General features: G+C 36.8%; 1 protein-coding gene and 1 long non-coding RNA gene across 6 annotated transcripts; one reads left to right on the top strand and one right to left on the bottom strand.

The window, feature by feature from the left end:
- Positions 1 to 253: 253 nt before the first annotated feature.
- LOC18108672 (uncharacterized) lies at positions 254 to 1,288 on the bottom strand. The gene is made up of 3 exons (XR_002979231.1): positions 1,149 to 1,288; positions 731 to 1,063; positions 254 to 628 (listed from the first exon to the last, which is right to left on the bottom strand). It is a non-coding gene; the product is annotated as an uncharacterized LOC18108672 (long non-coding RNA).
- A 231-nt stretch (positions 1,289 to 1,519) lies between these two features.
- On the top strand, positions 1,520 to 13,993 carry LOC7498112 (ABC transporter B family member 25, mitochondrial). 5 transcript variants are annotated; one of them, XR_008058173.1, is made up of 20 exons: positions 1,520 to 2,456; positions 2,540 to 2,972; positions 3,072 to 3,133; positions 3,245 to 3,288; positions 3,421 to 3,523; positions 3,771 to 3,878; positions 4,335 to 4,418; positions 4,613 to 4,673; positions 5,756 to 5,901; positions 5,998 to 6,114; positions 6,446 to 6,531; positions 7,939 to 8,027; positions 8,478 to 8,533; positions 8,774 to 8,854; positions 8,979 to 9,044; positions 9,131 to 9,223; positions 9,995 to 10,059; positions 10,671 to 10,806; positions 11,536 to 11,906; positions 13,593 to 13,993. XR_008058173.1 is itself a non-coding variant. In XM_024591885.2 (19 exons), exons 1-19 carry the CDS (start codon positions 2,109 to 2,111, stop codon positions 11,677 to 11,679), a joined length of 2,322 nt encoding a protein of 773 aa, XP_024447653.2. In that variant the 5' UTR covers positions 1,520 to 2,108; the 3' UTR covers positions 11,680 to 12,171. The 5 variants fall into 5 exon arrangements, 2 of the variants coding, with proteins under 2 accessions (XP_024447653.2, XP_052305341.1); XR_002979429.2 differs by lacking the exon at positions 13,593 to 13,993 and adding an exon at positions 12,533 to 13,025; XR_002979428.2 differs by lacking the exon at positions 13,593 to 13,993 and adding an exon at positions 12,485 to 13,025.
- The last annotated feature ends 394 nt before the right edge of the window (positions 13,994 to 14,387 follow it).

Genomic DNA, 14,387 nt, shown 5'->3' with positions numbered 1-14,387 from the left:
TTATTGTAATAGTATGTATATACCTATTTCTTAAAAGATTAGGTATATGTTTTGATGGGTTGTGAGCCTAAAGCCACTGTGAAAGATCATTGAACGTCGTATAATGTGTTGATGAGATGTATTATGTTTGTTTTACTGGACTTAGTTAGTACATGAAGGATTTTTGGGTAGTGTCCTGCATAGTCTGTTAAACAACAGAGTAATTTATTGTAATGGTATAGTTCTTGCTCGATGATAAACTCGGCTAATAGACTAATAAGGATACAATCATGTCTGTTGATGTCAGTCCAAGTCAGTGCCTCAGCTGAACACAATGCACGATCACCTCTAACTTGCCAATAACTTTATCCATTAAAAGAATCAATTAATGGACCTTAAAAGATGAAATTGCCTTTGATGGTGATGGAATTAACAAAAACAAATGTGAAAATACCTCTAGACGCATAGTTTGATTTTTTTGATACCAAGAAGATTATCATTATTGTTTCATAAGCATTGCTTGACATGGCAAATGATGGTTTGCTGGAAAACGAACTGGCAACTTGCAGGGTTCAATCATTCTGAGACTTCACTGATTGCAATATGAAACTGTGGATGCATGGTGAAATTAAGCTTATAACATTAAGACCTGCAGCGTGCAACGAATTCGAGTTTTGAAGAACGGAACGAGAGTCATCAAAATGGTAAATGGGACTAAATGATTGGTGAATAATCAGTAAACAAAGCTTACCAATTTCCACGTTCAGCAATGACTCTGACATTAGGGCGGAGTGTTGGCAGCAGAGCTAGAAACTGCAGTCCTTCCTTGGATAAAACCTGTACATGAGGTATGCATAAACATGTCTGAATGTGGGTTTTTTTTTTTTTTAATCGATTTGAAGGCTGCCTGTGCTTTTTTGGTTCCCGCTAATTGGATCCCGAGAAAACCATAGAAATGTGACACGCCTTGGCTTCAGTTATCCAAACCACAAGTCCTTTGGCATTAGGCGGCAGGTGTTCAGGTCTGAAATCAACTTCTGGGGGGAAAAGACCACCTTGCTATGAGCTGCTTCCCCAGATGTGCCTAAAAATCAACAACAAAAAGAAGAAGAATCATGTGGTATGATATTGAAATGACCATTAGTGGCATCTAATATATTACTTCTTACAGGGCAAACAGGATGAACTTCGGTAAGGGTGGTCTCAGGATCCCCGAGGCCACAAGCAGTGAGGTCAAGGATACAGTAGCCCTGACGGATGAGGCGATTGAGATAAATGGCAATGGCTTTGTGCTCCTCCACATCTCACAGCCATTGCCCTGGATCGAGTATTAGTGACTGTTTGGTGCGTTATAAACTAGGTCTATTTCAAAAATATATCTTAATTGAAAAAACATTAATTTAATAATTTTAATATATTAAAATAGAAAAATATCTTACAAAAAAATTAATTTTAATATGTTTTCAAAAAAAAAATAAACAATTAGAAAAATATTTGCACGCGATAACAAACACAGTAAATCAGCCACCTATTCCTATCCCACTACATTTCACCACCATCCCCGCAGTTGCTGCCTTACTGCTATTGTTATTGCCAAATCCCTGAAGCATAACACTCCTGTTTCCCACCATTACACTAATCCTCGAGGAGCAGTTGCTTGAGTGCTGCTGTTTGTGGTGGAGATTGATAAAGGGTGGTGGTCTCCCATATTGTTGCAGGCTGCAGGTAGTTGCCATTCTGCCTCTGCTTTGGAAGCCCTTACGAAGAAAATAGTTTGTAAATGGAGGTGTAGAAATCATAGACAACAGGTTTGATTTCATGTGTCTTTGAGTGAGTGAACACGACGAGAGAATGGAATAGAAGTGCTGTAACGTAAGTGTACGGCCCCACATTTCACAACTACGCAATGGCAGTTGCGGTTAACTTTTTTGTTCTCTTTAGGGAAGAAGGAAGGGAGGGAGGGGCTTGGCTTGTCAGTAGATTCTGAAATGTGAGCAAGCATATCGAGAACAATCTAAGTCAACCGTATAAGTGCATTGGCTCCCTTCATTAAAATTATATTAAATTAATAAGGACACAGAAACAGAGAGCAATCCCGATCCCGATCCCTACCCCAATCCCAATCCAGCATGTTAGTGACGGCGACGGCGGCAACAGTGGCTTCGGCATCTAATAAGTGCTTTAGGGCTCATAACAACCTCCACCTCCTTCGCCATCACCACTCTAATTATTACAAATACAAGAATAATAATAAAAATCCTCTCTTATTTCTATGCTGCTTCAACCATTCCCTCCCCAATCATCATCACACCCGAAGATGCCGCCTTCTTCTTGGGCCGAGCAGCACCGACAGCAGCACTGCTCTTCACGCCAGTTTCCCCTTCCTATCCAACACATCATACTCCACTCCTCCCTCATGGAATCCCAATGCTTTCCTTTCCAGTTCCTCCTCCTCCTCGACTCCTTTCCGGCCACCGGTTTGTCCTTTCACCCCCTCTCCATATCTGTTCGTAATTCACTATTATATATTTATTTATTATTAATTTTGTTACAAAAACAGAACTCAATGCTCAATGGCCACGCTTTCTTCTCAACCTCAGCTCCAAAGGATAAAGACGATGATGATGCTGCCAATAAAGCTTCATCATCACCATCGATTACGACTCCTGCTATTGCTGATAAATCAGACCAGCAACTTGCTGACATGAAAATCTTACGGACTCTGGCCAGTTATTTATGGATGAAAGATAACCCTGAATTTCGCTTAAGGGTGCTTCTGGCCCTTGGTTTCCTTTTGGTTGCTAAGGTTTTGAATGTTCAAGTCCCTTTTCTTTTTAAGCTGGCTGTCGATTGGTTGACTGTTGCTACAGGCAATGCTACTGCTCTTGCTTCTTTCACCGCTGCTAATTCCACTTTCCTTGCTCTCTTTGCTACCCCTGCTTCTGTTCTCATTGGTTATGGCATTGCGCGCTGTGGATCCTCTGCTTTCAATGGTAACTTACTGCGACTATACACGATTGCTTACTCATTACACTAGACAAGTTTGTATCTTTTATCCTTTCCTCTCATATTTACAATTGTATTTTTGCCAGAATTGAGGACTGCTGTGTTCTCTAAAGTAGCTCTGAGGACAATCCGAACTGTGTCTGGGAAGGTTAATCAATGCTTCTACCTATTCTGGGTCTTATCTGTGGATGTGTTTGTTTTCTTTGTTCTGATTTAAAAATTTAATGTACATGTTTTTTTTTTCATTTTGAAATTGCAGGTTTTTTCACATTTGCATGAGCTTGACCTCCGTTTTCATCTTAGGTATTTGCTTCCTCAAACCGATGATGCTACATCATAGAAAAGCCCTTCCTTTCTGTCATATATATAGGCGGCATTTAATAGTTTATTCGTGACAATTCTGTTAAGTATCTCATTTGATCACTGTCTTTCCAGTCGAGAAACTGGCGGGTTAAGTAGAATAATTGATCGTGGTAGCCGAGCAATAAACTTCATCCTCTCATCTATGGTATTCAATGTTGTACCAACCATTCTAGAGGTATGAACTTCTTCTGGATTTTTTTTTCTTTTGTGTCACGTGACTTTTTAAATATGTTGGATTTAGTTAAACATGCTGATATCCCTGGTAAACAACATACCAATCTTTTGTGGAATTCTTGATACCTGTCTGTAATGAAACTCTTCAGTTTCTTGGCATAACCTGTTAGAAATTTAGTCTTTACCTGTACAATTGCTTCCTTATTTCTGAACATTTTCTGACCGATTTTTATCATGCATCTTTCCAGATATCTATGGTTTCAAGTATACTGGCATACAAATTTGGAGCCCCTTTTGCATTGATCACTTCACTCTCAGTCGCTGCATATGTTACTTTCACATTGTCTGTGACACAGGTAATATATCTTCTTCCAATTCTTTGCTACCACCATGCACATGGGTTCTGAAATAGATAGGTTCAAAATTTAGAGCCCCTTTTGTGTTGATCACTTCACTCTCAGTTGCTGCAAATGTTACTTTCACATTGTCTGTGACACGGGTAATATATCTTCTTCCAATTCTTTGTTGCCACCTTGCACATGGGTTCTGAAATAGATAGTACACTGATTGATCACTTCCAATTCACATTCTTCCAATTCTCACCTCTTAATTGATCACTTCTTCTTCCACAATCATCTTTCTGCATGAATTTTGAGAATGTGCTGTGGTGCTATCCTTTGTCATTTTCTTTCACGCTACAGATTGTGATCGCATGTAGTAGCTCTATGATCTGTTCCCCGAAACTTTTTCATAAATTAGCAAGAGTGTTTTTGTTGATCACATTTTCATGAAATTTTCCATGTCATGTGCAGTGGAGAACCAATTTCAGGAAGGCCATGAATAAAGCTGATAATGATGCTAGTACAAAGGCAATTGATTCCCTTATCAATTATGAGGTGAGTTTATGTTGCCTCCTTTTATTGGTATTTTTTTCTGCTTACGTACTGCTTAACTCTGGTGCATCTTTTTTTTAATGCTTTTCTTTCTATCTGTTGTTTGATGCCTCATTTACTGTGCTGCAACCAATTTCTTTCCATTGTCAAAGCTTCTGCTTATCTTGCTTTTTTTTATTTTTCCCTGCTTTCACCAGACTGTCAAATATTTCAACAATGAAGCTTATGAAGCTGAGCAATATGATGAGTACTTAAAGAGTGAGTAGTTGGAGCATTATAGTTGTTATCTACTTCTTTAATGTTAAATCTGAAACAAACCTGCCACTGCTAGGAATAAATTAACATATTGATGACCCATAAAAACATAAAAAAGACAATCATGATGTGGCATTGCTAGAATGAGATGTTAAGTAGCACTGATCTGCATTATAGTCAATCGTGTTTTTCATATATATATTGTGCTGGGTGATGGCTGATAGAGAGGCCAAATGATCGACTTACAAATCCTGCAAGCATTTTCTTTGTGCATGCATTCAAAGTATCCCTCAACCCAGAAGCTGTTAGATGAGGTTCAATTACATGGTTTTATATACTCTGTAACCCACAATAAGTGATAGCCCTTTAGTTCTAAAACTTGCAAAGGCTTACCATTATCTTGTGTTGAAATTTTTAATTAAGGAGGATGTGGATGGTAGGATTTGAACTCTTAACCACTTGATCAAGAAGGCTATAACACCATGCTAAAGAACCACTCGATGCAAGAGCTTAAATTGTTAGGTGAGTCTAGGTGATGGTTTTATATTATACTCTCAAGCACGTGCCTGAAAATGTGGCTATGAACTAACCTTCAAGCACCTGGCAACACTCATATGGTGAGTAGTTGAACCTTGACTTAGCTCGAGACTAAGTTAGAGTTTGCAAGTAACTGAAATGGTTTGCTTAATGGCATCGCCCCATCTTACTATTCTTAACTTGACCTTTTTCCTGTTTAGAAAGTTTCTATATTTGGATTTATGTATTGTTTATGTTTCAACTTGATCTTTTAATAACTCCATTATCATTAATGCCTGTGAAGGCATCCTGCGACAAGCACTTTTCTTTTTGTTATTTCTGCTTCATTCTTTTATTGATTTTTTCTCTGATTATCTTGGCCTGCAAGCCAAGCGAGTGAATTTCATCACAATCTCATCTATAATTCAAGGACATGGTACTCTAAATGCTTGACTCTATATGTTATACCATACTACTTTTCTGAACTCAAGCATCGCTTTTAATCAGTCTCTTCTTGTGTTTATATCTGCTTTTCTCTCTCTCAATTTCATACTAATGCTCTCTTTCAGGGTATGAAGATGCTGCCTTAAAAACATCGCAAAGTCTTGCTTTTTTGAATTTTGGCCAAAATGTGATTTTTAGCACAGCTCTGTCAACAGCTATGGTTTTATGTTCACATGGAATTATGAATGGCCAGATGACTGTTGGTGATTTGGTAAAGCTTCTTTATAAAAGAAAAATTATTATAAGGCTCTATTATCTCGTGATTAACTGATGGTCATACAAATTATGTATGAATGCGAAAACACAGGTTATGGTAAATGGACTACTCTTCCAGCTCTCCCTTCCACTTAATTTCCTTGGCAGTGTTTACCGTGAGACAATACAGAGTCTTGTTGACATGAAGTCAATGTTTCACTTACTCGAGGTATTTTTTCAAGGAACTCTGAAGTTTTCTTGGAGCTCGGGAGTCAATCTAGCATTTCATTTTTTTTTTTTCACTCTTTACAATTCCATTATCTTTTCCAGTTTGTGAAGCAACTTGACAATTTCTGAACATACCCCCGTAAAGCATGGTAGAATAGCAAAAGCAAAAGAAACAAAAAATGCACCATTTTTATTTTATTACATTTTCATTTGTAACACTATAGTGCATGGATTTGATTGTTGATCCAAATGATTTTTCCTTTTTTAAAAAAAAAAAACTGCTTCCTTGTGGACCTGGTTTATGAAGTACTTTGTTTCATACATTTCTGCAGGAGAAACCTGATATTAGAGATAAAGATGATGCCAAACCTCTAATGTTAAAGGGAGGTGGCATTCAATTTGACAATGTACACTTCAGGTATGATGATGGTTCCTTCTTTGTTGAAATTTGTTTGACATCCAGCTAGTCTCAATTTCATATATAAAGTTGAGTTGTTATTTCCATTGTTGCAATTATTTTGAATAAGCTGTCAAATTCTTGCATTTAGCAAGTCTGTTTCCTGAAGTCGTTGCTATCCAAAATTACTTCCGCTTCTGGCTCTGATATTGATTTTACTTTAGTATAGGTTTTCTTTTCCCAGTTTCTAATTGGGATCATTATATTGCTTTAGTAATCTGTGGTGCTGATCTGCCTGTACCTGGATGACCTTATAAAAAAATAAAATTCTTGTTCTTGTATCATATAGAGAATGGCTTATGTGGCAACCCAGCTGACGAAATCATTCAGGTTTAGTGTTTGATGTGCTGATATAGATTTTTGCTGCCTGTTTCCTACTTGAAGTCAGAATTTGATCTAATGGTGGTAAACTCTGAGTGTTCGAGGACTCTCACTCCAAAGCAAGCTTAAATGTTCACCAGCGAAAGCTAGTTGATTTAATGAAATTTTTACTCACACAATACAGAAGGAAGTCTAGGTTTGAAGGCTGGAAATATTTTTCTTTTATTTCCATAGAAAATCTAATTTTATTACAGTTTAGATTTTCTTTTGGTATGGTCCAGAAGTCAGATTTCAATTCCTTCAAGAGCTAAAGTCCTACATTTCCAACTCTTGACAATTAAGCTACAGAGAGAGAGAGAGAAAACAAAATCAATACTGAATAGATTACTTATCAGATGACATCCTGAAAAGTGGAGGCTTTGCTTTCTTTCTTTCTTTCTTTCTTTCTTTCCTGAGAAGAAAACCAATGTTTCAAGGTTCATAGAGTTGAGCAGTTTCAGAATCTCAACTTTCATTTGTATTCTTTTATCCCAAATTGTAACATATTTCCTTAAACATATCCACACTTATACTATATATCAGTCATCCTTTATCATCTATGGAGACTTGAAGATCTCCAGAGGAATTTCAATTCATTGTTGTCCTTGAACTATCTTCATAGTTAATTCAATCCCCCCTTCCTGTCCTCAACTCTCTGTACGTGTGCAGGCCAATTGTTATTTTGGATCCATGTGCAGTTAAACAGTATAATTGGTTTGACAGATTAGTGACATGGATTATATGTTTGTTGTTTGATTGTGGTTAGATTTGAAATTGAATATTGTACTATTATTCATGTGTGAATATTTGATGATTTGTTGATTATTAATTGCTCATCCACTGTACATATTAAACTCGGGACAGCTACTTGGAAGAAAGAAAAATTCTTGATGGTGTAACTTTTTCTGTACCAGCTGGAAAAAGTTTGTACTATTATTCATGTGTGAATATTTGATGATTTGTTGATTATTAATTGCTCATCCACTGTGCATATTAAACTCGTGACAGCTACTTGGAAGAAAGAAAAATTCTTGATGGTGTAACTTTTTCTGTACCAGCTGGAAAAAGTGTGGCTATTGTTGGAACAAGTGGTAGTGGTAAGGTTTTCTTTTGTTTTAGAGTTCTTACTATCATGGGCTACTTGTATTTGTGACCATTTTTGTTAGAGTAGTTCTCTAATGTGGAATTTATGTTTCACTTTCTTCATAAATTAATCTTTCCAAAGATGATGCATAGTTCTGATATCCCATGATGGATGATATTTACTCATGATGTGATGTTTTGTAGGATGTATCCTGGGCTGGGATAAAAATATCATGGTAATCTATAGGGTGAAACCAGGGCTGAGATAAAAATATCATAGTAATCTAGAAACATGTTTTTCTCCATTTGTGTTATATTAAGCAATTATTGTTATAAATTTATATTATGCAAACAAGGAAGTTCATTTACATGTGCTGGAATTAAATGACAATCTCATACCCGTTTAAGGAATGCTTTTTCTCTTGATTACACTGCTAATTTATTTCAAATGTATCTGTCTGCAGGCAAGTCAACCATTCTTAGATTACTCTTCAGGCTTTTCGACACTATTTCTGGAAGTGTAAGTACTGATTCCTCCATTGCTATTGCCATGTGGTCCAACAGATCTTCTGCTCCCACAATTGATATTTTCCTCTGAAATAAGTTCTGATGAAGAATTGAAACGAAGTACTATTTGTTGTTTCACTTCTTCCTCCCAGTCTTTCTGGAACTTTTTTGTTTGATCCATAACAATACTGTTGATTCCAATTGAAACTCTTCCCTATTCTTGGTCTGGCAATTGGCATTTTCTCCTTGGCAGATACAAATTGATGGTCAAGATACAAGGGATGTAACACTGGATAGTTTGCGGAGGTCTATTGGTGTTGTCCCACAAGACACAGTATGTTTTCTTGAGCAATTTAGCTGTCCATGTTGTTTTAATGACCCATATTAATTAGGTCTCCCTTGTGAGATCTTGCAAGTTGTAATGTTGAGGAGCTGAACTACTTTTGTTCGACATACAGGTACTTTTCAATGACACAATATTTCACAACATTCATTATGGTCGTCTTTCAGCAACGAGAGAGGAAGTGTGTCTTTTTCCTTTTCACACTTGAAATTATTCATGATTTATGACACTTATTACTTCTTCACTTACCATTATTTATAACCTCAGGTCTATGATGCTGCCCGACATGCTGCAATCCATGACACTGTCATGAACTTCCCTGAAAAATATTCTACAATAGTAGGAGAACGAGGGCTCAAGGTGAGAGATCTACTGCTATCAACTAAAGAAATTTTCTATTTGAAATGGCCATAGGAGTCCTAACTTCAAGACCTTGGATGGAATTTTGTTTTAGGATCCAAATATTATTATACCCACCAAAAGCGAACTGAGAACATAAAAATACTACGAGTTACTGCTAGATGATCTTTTCATTTTCACTCCATCCTGTATTTTCTTGGCTCATCCTTTTGACATGAAACTGCATGGGTTAGGCTAAGATGGTCTACTTTTTGATCTATGCCACTCTAAACCTTGTGGATCCATTGCCCTCCAGTTGTGTCTTGATCCATTTGGAGATAGTGTGTGATTTGTGTATACCATATGGTTTTTTTTTTCCTGTTGCATGGAGCAAGAGCAGCCAGAAAAGAAAGGAAAGTTGAGAAATATGGTTCTCAGATGTCATGTCATTCAATTGTGTGGGCTGCAATGCATCTACATATATGTAATAACTGCTAACCATCATACTATAAGTTAATAGTAAAAAGTTGGTGTTGGCTGCTCAGTGGATGCACCGTTATTTCATATCTCCTTGATTGGGATAGTGACTCCATAAAGTACACAGGTAGATAGCGTTAAAACTTAACAAATGTGATGAAATTTCATGGCAGAATAACTCTATAAATTGTGGATAGTTTAGGAATCTACTTGGAACACAAAGTGCTCCATAATTAAATGAAATGAAACAATTGTGTGTAGTTTTCTATTCTGTGGAATCTTGACTGTTTATAATGAGAAAGTTTTTCCATCCAGTTAAGTGGTGGTGAGAAGCAGCGTGTGGCTTTGGCCCGTGCATTTTTGAAAGCCGCTCCTATCATGTAAGAACTCCATCCTTATTTATCAATATGCATCCATCCATTATATCGAGTTGGTTATTCCATTTCACCAAATCTTAAAGAATGCTGTTGAATTAATATTTCTGTCTAGTCAAGATACCTACTCTTTCTATTTTGGTCTTACATTCGTGTGCATTTAACAATTACATTTAGTGCCCAACAAAATGGAGTGACCATATGATTTTCATTGTAAACCACAACTGGTCTTATAGTTCTTATATAGAGTTTTCAAATGATATTGTCCACTGCTTCTGTAAATTAAGAAGATATTTTTTTTTGTGCTTTATGTTCTTTTCAAGTTTGTGTTAGTAAACTTATTCTCAACCAGCATAACCATGTCTAATAACACCGATGATCAATTTTTCCTGTTCCAGTGTCCAGTATATAAATTCTAGTTTAAATGCTGCTGTATGTGCCCCTGCAATTTCTGAACCTAGCCAAAAGACAATGGTCACATCTAATAACCTAAATGATTTGTTGTGTTGAACTAAATCAACATAAACAACACTGCAGACATAAGCAGATGAAATATCAGCTCTTTTTTCCCTCAGTCACCTATGCCTAATGAACTTTGTCTCGTTTGATTTCCTTAGGCTATGTGATGAAGCTACAAGTGCTCTTGACAGCACCACTGAAGCAGAGATTCTAAATGCATTGAAATCATTATCCAGCAATCGAACTTCAGTTTTCATTGCCCATAGGCTTACAACTGCCATGCAGTGTGATGAGGTGAGCATTCTTGGAAAGCATGTTTCCTTCATTTTTTTATGTTTTTAAACTTTTAGGGTTCTGCGTCAGAATATTTAGTAACTTGATTAGAGCATTCCCACGGTCTTGCTCGCTTAAATTTCATGCTTCTGCTATTGTCTGTCTTTACTTCAATTTCAGGCTCTCTCTCCACTTTCATCAGCAGGAAGTTTGTTACATCTTGTTTCCTTTTCTTTTTAAGCAAAATAATAGGCATTCCTTTTACTCCCTTAGATCTGTGGGACACAAATGCACTTGCATTGTTAAAGCAGTCCCCTGTTGGTTCTGTATGAAATTGCATAAGATCATATAGTTCATGGGAGTTTCAACCTGTTATCCTAAGTTTTTGCATTGAATGCTTTAACTTGGATTGGAGCATGAGTAAAGTCACAATTTGCATTGCTGCTGATGTAAACCTCCATGCAAAACGTATTTGTTGATTGTGAAATATGTTGACCTGCTAGTGAAGTTAGGTGTTAAAGAAGCATTTGGGAAGTTTGAAAGAGTCTTATAAGGCGTGGCTTCTTCATGTTAGCTTTTTTATTGGACGCTCTAACATACAACGTCCTATTTAACTTCAGTTCTGAGTTCTCTAAGATTATAATGCTCTGTGTGCATCGTCATTATTCTTTCTCTATATTATTCTCTTACCTGCCCTCTACTGTCAATATTTACTCATATTTTCCTGGCCATTAAAATATGATTTTCCAGATAATAGTTCTGGAGAATGGTAAAGTGGTTGAACAGGGACCCCATGAAGTTCTATTGACCAAGGCAGGTAGATACGCGCAGCTCTGGGCACAGCAAAATAGCACAGTGGATGCCCTTGATTCAGCCATTAAATTGGAGGCATAGATGTTGCAATCTTCCCTTGACCATACAAAGCTTGAAGTTGTTCAGCTGCCAATGTTGTTGACCTCCTATGAAATGCAACCTTGTTGTACAAGACCAATTGATGGTTGTCGTCTGTGGGTTCCATCATCATAATGAACAACCAAAGGGATAATATCTGTTACGTCTTAGAAGAAAAGAAAGAAAGCAATACCATTTGATGGATGAAGACAATTTCAACTGAGATTATGGTGAGATACACAAACCTTCATAACTTGGTCAATTAAATGCATGAAAAGTCACCCAAAAACTGTAGATCTGATTTTCTCCCAATGTCTAATCTCTGGTTCTTATACAAAAGGATGTCTTATCTTTGGTCCTTGGGTTGGGTGGCATTGAATTGCTGATGATGAGTAAAATTTGTTCCGTTATTTTCTGTTGTATAGTTATCACACCAAATGATTTACAAGTTTTGGACTCTCAGGTTTTTCAGGAGATGCTCTAAAGTTTTTTGGATTCCATGTATGCAGTATTTGCTTATGTTTTCAATTGCATGCACTGATAAACTCTTTAGAGCCATGTCCTTCAACCTTCTATTACATCATTAAGTTAAGGTTTTGAGTTTCCATATACTCGTCACATATAAAACCCGGACAAGCAGAAAACTATTGACAAAGTAGGCCTAGTTGCACATTAGCATTTGCAAACACAATAAGTTGTGATTTGCAGTGATAAAACATGATGTGCATGGTTAGCATTCTCTGTGACTGTCATGCTGCTTTGCTCCTCATACTTCATTTGACTGTACTGATTCAACTTTACGTTTCAGAATCTATTCAAGCTTACCTTACAAACTTTGTCGTATCGATGATGACAGAACCTAACGCGTTGGCACTGTGCCAAATGTGTCAAGAATCTTATGTTAAACCAAAATGGAAGTTACATGCTCTGGAATCACCGTACAGTTGTCAAATTGATTGATCCACGTTACGCTAACCCTATCACCGACAAGGTGCCTGATATCTTGATTTATATGGAGAGTAGTGTTAGTGTTAAGTCTGTGGATTTAGTCTATCAAATTCTCAAAAGATCATTTTAGGTAACAGGGCTGCTTCAAAGGAAGAAGCAATAGATATCTAGCTAGTTTTGGAAGATATCCTGCTATTGTTGAAGTCTTAGCTGCTTTCATTTCCTTGCTGTTGGTAAGAGTTGATTTGGTTATTTGTTCTTGTGTACCTTCTTTGTACTCAACCCGTGCATTGTTTGTACACCATGATTCACTTCTTTTTACAGATTTGTGCATTCCTCAAAATAATTGTTAAAGTACAAGCTGATTGATAAGTTGAGGTGACATGGGCAGCTTTCAGTTTGGTTGTTTCTCTCGTTTTGCGAGTGTTGATGCTTCTGGAGCTCTGTTATTTTTGGCTTGAATTTGTTCAAGTCAATCAGTTGGTACATGTATTTGTGATTAAAAGTGCAAAAGAAAATGGATTGAAAAAAAAAAAAAACTGAGAGATTGAAATGAAGCATGCATGAAAACGTAAAGAGACAGTTGAACATGTAAATTGCAACTGAAATCTGGAATTGCATGTCAGCCTTCAGCCATTAAGTTTTTGTTATTTTCTTCTGATAAGAAGAGGGGCATCAATCAGCCCTTATTTTTCTTTAGTCTTTACGTTATAACATATTTCCTTCTTTCTGATAAGAGAGGGGAAATCAATATACTCTTGTCTATGGCAGAGATAAATTCCTGTCGCTGTTGTGAAACCGAAAAAACTAATATGAATGCAGCAATCAGTGGGAGTGGGAGAGACCATGTACAAAATATGAAAAAGATCAGCTGATATAAACACTGATTAGCCTCAAACTGGGCAAATGATCGATGAGTAGTAGGAAGTCTAAATCAGTTTTGTTTGTAATGCAATGAATTTGAATAGGGGTTAAGGGGGCATACAAGAGTAGAAGAAGAATGCTGAAAGAGGAGGGAACAGGTCAGATTTATGGGCTCGTGCATGGACAAACCAGAAGGAGTGCAAGAATATGGGCTTTGGAGGAGAAAGCACACCAACTCTCCCTCCAAAGACGGACTCATAAGCCACCGCCATCACCATCAGCATTAGAAAGTAAAAAGAAAAGGAGGGGCCGCAAACGCAAAAGCCTCCTCCTATACATGGGCGTTAATTCTGTTGCTCCCCCCATGAACCAGAAGGTCTGTCTCCCCCCCTTCTTTGCTTTTACTTTTAAGAAAAATATTTTGCTTACGAACTTATCTGTCCTTTATATTTAAAAAAAAAAAAAAACAAAATTATTTACCTATGATAAAATGAATGTGGTGATATTTGATTGGATTGGGCTCTCTTATAGTCAGTCCCCTATAGGTGTTTGGGCAAATGGCTATGGTAAAGACGATGTAAGGCCAAGGCCCTTGGTTGTGAGGTCCAGCATGTTATCATATATATATATATATATATATATATAAACCTCAAAGGCATGAGTGATTCGGGGCAACACCCATTGCATTATAGATTTATAATGATGTTTTTACCATTCATAATAAAAGCCATGGAAGCATAAATTGGTGGTGGATTGTCTTTTTACAGGGTGTATTTGATATTATTAAATTGATTGAAGTTGAATCGGTTATTTTTTATATATATCAAAAAGAATAAATAACTCGTTTAAGAACTGCTTAGCTTTTCATTTTTTAAAAAATAATAAAATAACTAAATTAT

The sequence above is a fragment of the Populus trichocarpa genome, chromosome 19 (assembly GCF_000002775.5).
Source record: "Populus trichocarpa isolate Nisqually-1 chromosome 19, P.trichocarpa_v4.1, whole genome shotgun sequence".
NCBI classification, from domain to species: domain Eukaryota; kingdom Viridiplantae; phylum Streptophyta; class Magnoliopsida; order Malpighiales; family Salicaceae; genus Populus; species Populus trichocarpa.
This window is presented reverse-complemented; position numbering and strand designations above follow the sequence as displayed.